The sequence below is a fragment of the Natator depressus genome, chromosome 11, assembly GCF_965152275.1.
Source record: "Natator depressus isolate rNatDep1 chromosome 11, rNatDep2.hap1, whole genome shotgun sequence".
NCBI classification, from domain to species: Eukaryota; Metazoa; Chordata; order Testudines; family Cheloniidae; genus Natator; species Natator depressus.
The window spans coordinates 77972488-77985183 of NC_134244.1; the positions used below are offsets into that span (position 1 = coordinate 77972488).

Here is a 12696-nt window from a genome sequence, read left to right on the forward strand (position 1 = left end):
CTCTGAATTTGTCAGTGCTCAGCTGATGCCTACAGCCTTGGCAAAAGCTGGCGCCTGGTCTACCAGTGTCACGGGGGGACAGAAGATGCTGGCTGGGTTTGTACCTGGGCCTGGAGGACTGCATTCTGGTCATGGAGCATGATGCCCTTAGCATGCAGTTCGTGCACGATCCCAACAACGTTCAAGGAGGTGGGTTGGACTCCTGCTGAGGTGGTTCCACGAGGGAGTGTTAACCACACAAAATTTTCTGTTGCTTGCACTCTAGAGCACCCACCTCTACCTGGTTCCTAGGGCTCAAGATGTAACCCTCTTAATTTAGGCACCTACCCATACCCTGTTCCTAGGCGTCAGGAGTAACCCTGTCAATTTAGGCACCCATTCCCGCCAGCCTTAATAAACTGGGGTCCAAAAGGGAGTTCTTTGGGAACCAACTCCAGAGCACAGCCCAATCAGAGCTACCAGACCTCAACACTCTGCCACTGTGCAGAAACGAGTCCCCCAGATGGACTTGATCCTGACTGGCCATCAAGAAAAGTTCATCTGTCTTATTGGGAGTGGTGAGCATTGTATGTGTAAGCGTGTGCATTCTGTTTTGGTAATTGTTAATAAATAGAGGTTAAGTAGGTTATTACTGTGTAAAGCTCTTTCACTGGTAAAAGACCCTGTAAACCTGCAAAAGATTAAGCCCGGAGGGAATGAGTTTGCCCGGAGCCTGGAGGGAGTGGGTGTTTGCCCAGAGCCCCAGGGACAGTGATGGGGGAATCCTCCTAATCATCTCCTTTGATTCCGCTCTTCTCTAGCATTTGGTTCAGAGACTGTATTATAGAGAGCATTTAACCATGTCCCGAAGGGTTAATCCAGGTGGGAGAGGCTGAGTCTGTGCTGTAATAAAGTCACAAAGGGTATGTCTGCACTGCAATAAAACATCTGTGGCATGCCCCTGTCAGCTGACTTGGACTCATGGGAATCGGGTTGTGGGGCTGGATCCTGACCCTGGACGTATATACACTGCAATTTGTTAACTCTGTAGCCTGTAGGCTAACCATGGGTTGTGTTGCAGTGTAGATGTACCCTAAGTGTTTCTCAGTGAAGCAGAACCTAGAATGTCTGTTTTCAGGGAGAACGCCTGCAACGAATAGAGAATGTAAAATGGTCAAAACCCCCTCTGAAATCGTTCCAATTGCCCTTCTCACCCTGACAGGCTGCAAGATAACATCTATATTTTGCTCCAGATCATCCCACACTCCCAGGGGAAAGGAAATGGCATCAGTGGAGCTGGCTCAGGTAAGGGATAGTCTGGGAGTTGCTGGTGGGTTCTGGCGGGAGGGAGAGGGGCAGTAAATATACAGGAGGATGGGAGCTGCTGGAGGTGGGAGGAGGGGGGAAGGAAATAGACAATGTGGGGAAAGGGAGGGGACAGGGTGTGACTATCCTGCTGGAGCTAGTTGACTCTGGGCCTTGCTTTCAAGGAACAGATTCATGGGGGTTGGGAGTGGGACTTCTCCTGTTTGTGGAACAGGAAATAACCCCCCTGGCCAGAACTGGGAAAACTTTCCAGATTCCCAGTGCTGGAGCAGGTCATTGATAAAAATGTTAAATAGAACAGGGCCAAGAACTAATCCCTGTGAGACCCCACTAGAAACACACCTACTCAACCATGGTTCTCCACTTACAATTATGTTTTGAGACCTATCAGCCACTTCTTAATTTATTTCATGTGTGCAATGTTAATTTTGAATTTTTCTGGTTGTTTAATCAAAAGATCTTTCTGTACCAAGTCAAATGCCTTACAGATGTCTACATATCGTACATCAACGTTACTATCTTTATGAACCAAACTTCTGATCTCATCCAAAAAGACATGCACTTAGTTTGATAGGTTCTAAACCTGTGTTGATTGATATTAATTGTATTACCCTTCTTTAATTCTTTATTAGTACATTTATCAGGTGCTCCATTATCTTTCCTGGTATCAATGTCAGATGGACAGTCCTATAACTATTTGTGTCATCCCTTTTAAACCTTCTGAACATTGACACAGGACTATTTTTCTTCCATTCTTCTGGAGTTTTCCCAGTGTTCCAAGACCCATTGAGAATCAACTGTAATGGTCCAGCGGCTCCTCAGCCAATTCTTTTAAAACTCCTGAATGCAAGTTATCTGGACCTGCTGATTTTAAATATGTCTCACTTTAATAGCTGCTGTTTAACATCGTCATGAGTTATTGGAATGGAAAGAGTTTTCCCCAGGTACAAGAACAGAAGTATTAATTGAACATTTTGCCTTCTCTATATGATTACTGATAATTCTATCATAGTAATGGACCAGTACCATTGTTAGGATTCTTTATGTTCTTAATATACTTTTAAAAAAATCTGTCCTATTGGCCTTAGATTTCCCCTTCTGACCCTTTGTTTCCCTTATGAATTTTCTACAATTCGAAGCTGCTGATTTGCATTCTTTCCTGTTGACTTCCCCTTTATTCCATTTGGTATCTATTGTGTTTTTATGGTTAGGGTTTTGGGATTCCTACCAGGGGACTCTCCCTGGACCCTACTGGGGTTCCATCTCCTGTACCAGCCCCTGGCTAGTAGGTGTGTGATAAATGTGAAGACCCTTGTTCCCTCTGTGTGCTGGCCGGGACAAGGGGTGCGCGCGCGCGCTCGCTCGCTCGCGCTCTCTCTCTCTCTATTTCCCTCACCCCGATGCCTCTTGGCTGCCCTGAGTGGTACAGGGCTGGGATTCTGCTACCATGTCCCTCGCAGAGCATTCATTCTACTGGCCCTAATCTCCTGTGAATACTGGGTAGCAGGTACTGAGTGGGCGACTCTTGTTCTTTCAGGGGCCAGTGACCTTCGAGGAGCTGGCTGTGTACTTCACGGAGGGGGAATGGGCTCTGCTAGACCCTGCTCAGAGAGCCCTCTACAGGGAGGTCATGCAGGAGAACTATGCCACTGTGGCCTCACTGGGTAAGGATTCCTGTTTTATTGTTATTAGAAGCAGTGGGATCTCTACAGAACCCCGAGTAGTAATAACTCTAGATCTTTAATCAGCCTGTAATTTTTGACACGTTTTCATGCCCTGCTTTTTGCCTTGTGTCCTTCCCCGGACATGTGTATTTTTGATATTGGCCATTTTTACTTAACTTTTTTTTTTTTTTAACAAATACTAAACTCTTGTCCTCCGTCCACCACTCACTGCCCCCCATGTAACCCCTCCCCCCATATCTACCCACTGCGACCCTGGCCACCATTCCTGAGTCCTTGCTTTGTTCCTCCCTCCCAGAGGACAACCGCTGCCCTGTCACAAATGTACACTTTGTCGATGATGTCACAGGGTGGCAGTGAGAGTTCTTGTGACTTGCTAGGTCTTTTTCTCCTCCACCTCCAGTAGCCATGGTCTGTTTTCCCTCCAGGCTTTTTGGATCTTTTAGCCAGTCCCTTCCGAGGGCACGTGGCCCAGTTCTTGTTTCTTACATTTTCCTTTTCCAGCGGAATTAGAGTCTGTTGCTCCTGAATTATAGTGTCTAATTCCCCAGCCTTCCGCAGACACGAGGAGTTAATAATACTCCCACCTACTGCATCTGACTCACTAGACTCCATAATTCCCCAAAATGTGCTTATCTGATGTCACACGTCTGGGGGAGCTACACCTTTGACCCCCTCCGAGGTCTGCTCAAGAAATGCCCTCTCAGGTACCAGGCCTCCAACCATCACCTCTCTGTGGGCAGGGACATAGGTGCCTCTGCATTTCGACCAAGGTTGGAGGCTTGCAGTCCTCTTGTCCTTCATTGCATTCACTGACTTAAAGTCCAACCCCTGTGCTTTGCTTTCTCTCACAGAATCAAAGAAGATTAGGGTTGGAAGAGACCTCAGGAGGTCATCTAGTCCAACCCCCTGCTCAAAGCAGGACCAACACCAACTAAATCATCCCAGCCAGGGATTTGTCAAGCTGGGCCTTAAAAACCTCTAAGGATGGAGATTCCAGCACCTCCCAAGGTAATCGATTCCAGTGCTTCACCACCCTCCTAGTGAAATAGTGTTTCCTAATATCCAGCCTAGATCTCCCCCACTGCAACTTGAGACCATTGCTTCTTGTTCTGTCATCTGCCACCACTGAGAACAGCTGAGCTCCATCCCCTTTGGAACCCCCCTTCAGGTAGTTGAAGGCTGCTATCAAATCCCCCCTCACTCTTCTCTTCTGCAGACTAAATAAGCCCAGTTCCCTCAGCCTCTCTTCGTAAGTCATGTGTCCCAGCCCCTTAATAATTTTTGTTGCCCTCCACTGGACTCTCTCCAATTTGTCCACATCCCTTCTGTAGTGGGGGGGACCAAAACTGGACGCAACATTCCAGGTGTGGCCTCATCAGTGCTGAATAGAGGGGAATAATCACTTCCCTTGATCTGTTGGCAATGCTCCTCCTAATGCAGCCCAATATGCCGTTGGCCTTCTTGTCAACAAGGGCACACTGCTGACTCGTATCCAGCTTCTCGTCCACTGTAATCCCCAGGTCCTTTTCTGCAGAACTGCTGCTTAGCCAGTTGGTCCCCAGCCTGTAGTGTTGCATGGGATTCTTCCTTCCGAAGTGCAGGACTCTGTACTTGTCCTTGTTGAACGTCGTCAGATTTCTTTTGGCCCAATCCTCCAATTTGTCTAGGTCACTCTGGACCCTATCCCTACCCTCCAGCATATCTACCTCTCCGCCCAGCTTAGTATCATCTGCGAACTTGCTGAGGGTGCAATTCATCCCATCATCCGGATCATTAATAAAGATGTTGAACAAAACTGGCCCCAGGATTGACCCTTGGGACACTCTGCTTGATACTGGCTGCCAACTAGACATTGAGCTGTTGATCACTACCCATTGAGCCCAACAATCTAGCCAGCTTTTTATCCACCTTATATGCCGTTCATCCAGTCCATACTTTTTTAACTTGCTGGCAAGAATACTGTGGGAGACCGTATCAAAAGCTTTGCTAAAGTCAAGATATATCACATCCACCGCTTTCCCCATATCCACAGTGCCAGTTATCTCATCATAGAAGGCAATCAGGTTGGTCAGGCATAACTTGCCCTTGGTGAATCCGTGTTGACTGTTCCTGATCACCTTCCTCCCAAGTGCTTCAAAATGGCTTCCTTGAGGACCTGCTCCATGATTTTGCCAGGGACTGAAGTGAGGCTGACTCGTCTGTAGTTCCCCAGGTTCTCTTTCTTCCCTTTTTTGAATATGGCCACTATATTTGCCTTTTTTCCAATCGTCTGGGACCTCCCCCGATCACCACGAACTTTCAAAGATAAGGGCCAATGGCTCTGCAATCACATCAGCCAGCTCCCTCAGCACCCTTGGATGCATTTGATCCAGACCCATGGATTTACTTGTGCATGTCCAGCTCTCCAAGGTCTGTGTGTGTGTGACGGATGTGGGAATTTTGGCAATATTTCTGTTACTCCAGTACACGCCTCAACTGCCCTCTGTATTTGGTGTTGCTCTGCTCTGAGTGTGAAGAGCTGTCACAGGGTGATACAAATGGCTCATGAAGGCACTGACCGTGACTAACCCATATTAGTGGAAGACCTTACAGAGTCCATGGTAACCCCCAGGACTGAACACTTGACGCCTATCAATGAGAGGCACCCAGCTTGTCTAGGTGGAGCGCACGTGAACTCAGTGTGTTTTGAGGAGCAGGAAGAACTGGGCTCTCAGAAACAGGGAGCTTTCCTGAAACTAAGACGAAGGGACAGATACAGGGAAAGGACACCAAGATGGTTCCTACAGCAGCATGGCTCAAGGGCTTTGGCCAGTATGGATTATGGGACCGAATGGCTAGGCAGCAGTTCTGCGGAAAAGGACCTAGGGGTGACAGTGGACGAGAAGCTGGATATGAGTCAACAGTGTGCCCTTGTTGCCAAGAAGGCCAATGGCATTTTGGGATGTATAAGTAGGGGCATAGCCAGCAGATCGAGGGACGTGATCGTTCCCCTCTATTCGACACTGGTGAGGCCTCATCTGGAGTACTGTGTCCAGTTTTGGGCCCCACACTACAAGAAGGATGTGGATAAATTGGAGAGAGTCCAGCGAAGGGCAACAAAAATGATTAGGGGTCTAGAGCACATGACTTATGAGGAGAGGCTGAGGGAGCTGGGATTGTTTAGTCTGCAGAAGAGAAGAAATAGGGGGGATTTGATAGCTGCTTTCAACTACCTGAAAGGGGGTTCCAAAGAGGATGGCTCTAGACTGTTCTCAATGGTAGCAGATGACAGAACGAGGAGTAATGGTCTCAAGTTGCAATGGGGGAGGTTTAGATTGGATATTAGGAAAAACTTTTTCACTAAGAGGGTGGTGAAACACTGGAATGCGTTACCTAGGGAGGTGGTAGAATCTCCTTCCTTTAGAGGTTTTTAAGGTCAGGCTTGACAAAGCCCTGGCTGGGATGATTTAACTGGGAATTGGTCCTGCTTCGAGCAGGGGGTTGGACTAGATGACCTTCTGGGGTCCCTTCCAACCCTGATATTCTATGATTCTATGATGTCTTAACCTTTACTTCTGTGTGCTAACCTAAGGATTTGCCTCTCCTGCATTCCAGTTGGCTAATAAACCCTACCGTTTTTGAAAAGGCTGCCGGGTGTTGTTATACCAATACAATAAAAACCAGCAGGATCTTATTAAAGGGGAAAAGGCAAAATACCACATTTATTGTGAATATAGAAAGAATCATAGTAAGCAGTTAGTTATAGCTATAACATTCCATTCAAACTCATATTTATTCACACGTATATGTACACGTACACGTTCTGCAAGGGTGTTATCATAGTTACCAGCCTTAGAGTTGCTCATGCCAAGCTGCTGGCCTGGACATGAGGAGGGAGCAGGGCCTTGTCAGATGCTCATCTGATGCTCCTGGAAGTTGGTTTGCAGAATCAGACCCCAAAGTTCTCACTTTCCAGAGTCCATTTTTATCGGAATTTCTTTCTGTGTCAGTCTATGGGAATTGCTTCATCAGGCTGTTGCTGAATCAGTCAGCAGATAGCACATTCCTGACGGCTCCGTGCTGCCAGATGTTATCTTGTTCTTTGGTTCTCCCATTCTTGAGGCTGTTGGGTGGATTCCAGTCTGCCCTCCGGGGGTCCTCTGGTTATTTCCACTTGACGCCTTCTTCAGCCGATGGACATTGGATTCTTAGGCTGGCACCTCCCTGATCATTCAGTTATTATCCACACCAGGCATCCATCCACATACATCCTCTATCTCTATTTTAATCACAATTGTTAACAAAGCGAGATGAATACAACAAAAGGGCGGGGAGTCTCTGGGTGCTGTTTCTATTGTTACAGAGTATTGCTTTGAGTCTCTCTCTGTGTGAGTGGTGGTTGTTACAAAGAATTGCTTTGAGAACAGACTCTGTCTTAGAATGTACTAACACAATTAGCAGCTTGCAAGTTTCACACACAGAGGGAGAGAAACAGTATAAAAAACCAAGAGAGCTCTTAATTAGTAATACCCTGGAATTTAAACTATGGGGAATCAAACTCATTTGTGATTTTAATACAGAACTTCTTTAATATGATCCAACATAATCCCCCTTTTGATACTAAGATTTATAATCGTCAGCGTCACTTTCTGTGTAGGCTATTCAAGAGAAGGTACTGTGAGGCAATTTGAGTTTGTGATTCCAATTCATGCCACATACATGATCCTAGTGATGTATCTTTACTACAAGGTTCTGGGGCAGCAGGCAAGGTGAGGCACACCCACTTTTGAGGAGTCCATTCAGTACAACCTCTAGTGTCCAATAGCTTCCCTCCCTCCCCAGCCCACTGGCTCGAGGTCCAGGGTAGCCAGACGGATCCCATGTGTAATATGGGGAGTGGGCTGACCTTCAATACCTTTGCCTCCAGGGACTGTTGGTGTGCAATTTTGACAACAATTTCTCCCATTAACAAGTCTGGTTTTACAATACTGGAAACGTATTGCATCCATTCATGTTTATAAGTGTCAAACAATGATCTCTTCCTTTGTTTTAACAAATGCATCAAACTCTTAATATTTCCCAATATGACCCAGAACATTGTGTTCCAAAGTAGCTAGGGCAAGTATCTGCATTTCAGTGCATCCCATAGCTATGGCTGTGTAGTTTCCTATTTCTAAATTTTTGTTATGCATAAGCCATGTGGTAGTATTAAGCCATTGCCAAAGATTCCATCAGGCTTTTAGGTTACCCAGACCAATTTGGACCAAGTCTACGTTGGCATGTACTTGTTTTTGTATCAGGCTGTCCTGTAGCTGGGACAGAGAGCTTCATTTATTTTTAATTACCTGCCGGTTTGCAGTATTTTTTTTTAAACGCACAACAGTGCTAGCAACAAGACAAAACATAGAACACAAAACACAATTTCTATTGTGACAGTAGATTCATGGTATTGGGTTGCTCTTCAGCTGGCATCAGCTTTTCCTCATTTTCTGAAAGACAAAAAGAACATGTTTCTACCCCTTTTTGGGTGGCAGATTATTGCTTAAAATATTTCTTTTACAAATATCCTTGCTGATTGCAGGCAAAACACAGGAAAATATGGGGGTAATTCCTCTGTTTGTTCTATAGGCAGGCCAGGTTTCAATGGCTTTTATCTTTTAAGGGTTATGGGGAAATTATCCCACTGTTTAGTCATTAAATCCCTGAGGTGGGGTACCTCAGTTTCCCTTCTTATACAGCAGACCAAGTTTATAATGTTTTTCCTGCTGTGTTAAGCTTTAAGTTTATTTACAGGTAATAGCTGAGAAGCATCATTACCATATGACCTTAAAGGATTTTTCCAAAAATCATACACACTATATACATTGTTACAGGGGTACTTATTATCATTAAATTTATTTAAATTCTCTTGTTATCCCATGCCTTTTATTTAGACAATTTGTTTGCTGACCAGGTGTGTCCTTTATCTGCAGCTCCTTTGTGCTGCTCGTTCTTTCCTTCCTTTATCATTTAGGTCATTTGCATTTTCACAGACCCTTCCTGCTTTTGGATTTAAAGCCATCAGCAGCTCAGAGACTCTATCTTAAAAGAGAGACAATCAACTTTCACCAGAGTTTTGATCACTTTTAACTTCTGCTTCCAAAACACACAGCAATCTGAAAAAGAAATCCCAACCTATTGGGGCTCCCTTTGGAGCCCCAATAGCATTTTAATTAAGTAGCATGGTATGTTTACATTTCTTTTGCCCCTTCTACAATATACCCTGCACATGTTCTGGGGCAAATGCACATTCCTTCCATAGTTTAACTTCTATAACATTATCCATATCTATTTTTTTACATAAGGTGTCACTATTTCTTTTTTTTTTTTTGCTTACAGAGTTTTCATGTACCTTTATCGAAGTGACAGTCTGATTACTCAGAGCCATTTTAAGATTCAGTGTTTCTAACATTGCTTCTTTTTGTTTTGTGCACCTCACCCCTGCTGTTGCTTCAGAGGGGCACTGTCTTTTTTAATTTCTTATTTTTTTCTACAGCTGTCCTCTGCTATTTTGTTACAAAACCAAACGAAAACCAACCAACCAAACAAAAAGAATCCAGAAATTTCTTTTCTCCTGATTTTGACTGCCCTGCTGCAGCCACAACTTAAAAACATTTTCAATTTTGTAAAGCATTGAGTTACCTTTTAAGGGTTAAATGCCAAATCCCAAAGCCAAACAACACTAATTACCTGTGTCTAGAAAAAGGACTGTCAGTTTTGCAACTTTGAATTAAAGAGTCAAATGGATTTTTAGTGGCATTATTTAAAACAAAAACAAAACCAATTGGTCCTTAGAACTTTACATATTTACACACACACAGATAGATACATACACATTTTCTTTTCCTTAACATCCCTTCCACACTGCTCTGTTTTTTACATCTTACATTCCCTTTATACATTTGAGGCAGTTAAGTTCCAATAGAACCCCCTTATGTTCTTTTAGCAAATTTGACTAAATTGTCCAGTCAAATGATTTTAATCAGTTTATTTTTGCCTGGCTAATTTACAGACATTCCTTTGGAAAAGGGCCCATTTTCCCTTCAGAATGGCTGCAAAGAAACCAAGAATGCTCTTTCTCTAACACTTTTCCTTTTTAACATTTTCACAAAGTTTAGCTGCTTAATTCCCTCCAGCCTCTGCAGAGTTAACTTTTTTTACTCTCTGTTCTCTTTGTAATTATGCCTGGGGGTGCCGTACATAGGACCTTCTCCCCCTTTACCTGTGTCCCTCCAGCCTCTGCAGAGTTAACTTTTTTTACTCTCTTTTTGCATTCCTGGAGTGCCTCTTTCACATTTTCCGCTGGCTTTGGGTATTTGTAGTCAGCACCTTCCAATTGTCTGCTCCCTTTTCCGTTTGTGCCTTTTCCTCTTTACATGAAGACAAGCGGAGGTAAGAATCCTTACATGCCTCCCACAACAACCAAATTGCTGCTGCATCTCTGTTGGCAGCACTAGAAGGTTTGTATATGAGGATATACTGAGCCAATCTACCCTCCAGGTCCGAAATAGTGCAGACATCAGCTAGGGCTTGTTTAGTCGAAGGACTGTGCCCAAATTTTTGAAGAACTTGTTTAAAAGGTGTAATTTCTTTAACAAAAGGTGAGGTTGGAGTTCCTTCTGACTCCATTACTCCCTCTGGTATTGGCTTACCCTGTTTTCTTTTAAACATCTTAACATGGATATTTCAATCTCTTTGTCACTCCTGGTATTACTTAGCAAGTGACACAGCCTAGATTCTGAAATCATAGCTTAATCTATGCATTTTTCCCCTGCTACCTTCCCGGAGGCCAGCAGGTCCCGTGCTACCTTCCCGGAGGCCAGCAGGTCTGGTTAACCTATTCTTCCCTGCTACCTTCTTGGAGGCCAGCAGGTCCCCTGCTACCTTCCCGGAGGCCAGCAGATCTGCAGCTAGAGGTTATCTTGTTCTTTGGTTCTCCCATTCTTGAGGCTGTTGGGTGGATTCCAGTCTGCCCTCCAGGGGTCCTCTGGTTATTTCCACTTGACGCCTTCTTCAGCCGATGGACACTGGATTCTTAGGCTGGCACCTCCCTGATCATTCAGTTATTATCCGCACCAAGCATCCATCCACATACATCCTCTATCTCTATTTTAATTACAATTGTTAACAAAGCGAGATGAATACAACAAAAGGGCGGGGAGTCTCTGGGTGCTGTTTCTATTGTTACAGAGTATTGCTTTGAGTCTCTCTCTGTGTGAGTGGTTGTTGTTACAAAGAATTGCTTTGACAACAGACTCTGTCTTAGAATGTACTAACACAATTAGCAGCTTGCAAGTTTGACACATACAGGGAGAGAAACAGTATAAAAAACCAAGAGAGCTCTTAATTAGTAATACCCTGGAATTTAAACTATGGGGAATCAAACTGATTTGTGATTTTAATACAGAACTTCTTTAATGTGATCCAGCAGTGTCACTGCAGATACTTGCTGGGTGTATTAATCCCTGAAGAGTCTAACAGTGTCTGACCAGGAGTCTATCTCAGCTGGACTTGCTGGGCACAGCTAACCGTGTGAGGCAGGAGAGCTGGAGCCCAGAGGCTCAGTCTCGGAGGCATTGAGGCTGCATGGCCTACCCTGAGAGAAGAGTGGGACCCCTTGGGGATTTGGCACAGTGAAGGGGTTCCTCTAGGGACTGTTTAAAAGCTGGGGCATAGGACAGAGCATGAGGATCCATGACAGTTGTGGGCAGCTGGTGGGATTCTGAATGCAACAGGAGGATTTTGCAAGAAGTGACTTGCAGCAGTAAAAACAAGATTAGTCAAAGGAAACAGCAAGAAAATGGTGTATATCCACCTCGCTGAGAAGAGCATCACAGAGCAGAGCGGTGGGAGAGCATTCAGTGTTGGAAAGTTACACAAGGCTCAGCCGACTGCATGGCTGGAGAAGGATGATCGGATCAAGAATTAGGGTCCAAAGCCAGGTGGGATTTTGAGAGAGTCCCAGGGCCACAGAGGGACCTGTGGGGGGGGGGGGGGGCTTCCTGACGATCTGGGTCTCTGTTTGCTAGAGTTGAAGCAGTGGGAGTTGGAGCTGAAAGCAAAGGGACTTCAGATGGAGGAACAGAGACTAGCAGACCGCAAAAGGGAGCGAGCCGATCGAGAGAAAAAGGGGAAACCTGAGGAGCAGCAGAGGAAAAATCAGGAAGAGCAGCGATAGCATGGAGTTGGTATGGAGAAGCAAGTCCCATAAGGGGAAAGTGGGGAGGGATCACGGGAAGCCAGGTCCCTAGCAGCCTAGATGCCAAATGGTTGGCCTAGTTTAATGAGAGGCGGCTATAGGTGCTTACCTCACTGCCTTTGAGAAAGCTTGTGATTGGAACCAGGTTGATCCTGTGGGCCGACTCTGCTGTCTTACCTCTGATTCAGTGCCAAACTGATAGAGATATATAGCCAGGTGGGTGGAGTTGATACTTGGGACTATGAACAGTTCAGCGGGGCTCTACTGCTTAAGATTGATTTGATACCTGTGGTTTATACGAACAGGTTTTGGGATATGCAAAGACCCAGGGTATGATGTACAGTAAATCCTTATAGAACGCAGTAGTTATGTTCCTGGAAAACTGCGTGTTCTATAAAAACACGTTCTATAAACGGAAGAATAAATGGGAAAAACAGGGTTAGGTTCCCAGACATGACATTGTTGTACATGTTGGAGGGTGCTCAGGGC

The 12696-nt window shown here is 45.1% G+C and overlaps 1 protein-coding gene across 1 annotated transcript in view; it reads left to right on the top strand.

Annotated features, from left to right (window-relative positions):
* Positions 1 to 12696, top strand: part of LOC141996252 (uncharacterized) — a 73895-nt gene that overhangs the window by 14337 nt on the left and 46862 nt on the right. The window contains exons 2-4 of the mRNA XM_074968221.1: positions 1202 to 1284; positions 2843 to 2969; positions 10802 to 10804. Of these exons, the coding sequence (XP_074824322.1) occupies positions 1261 to 1284; positions 2843 to 2969; positions 10802 to 10804 (154 nt within the window). The 5' untranslated portion in view covers positions 1202 to 1260. The remainder of the gene's footprint in view (positions 1 to 1201; positions 1285 to 2842; positions 2970 to 10801; positions 10805 to 12696) is intronic.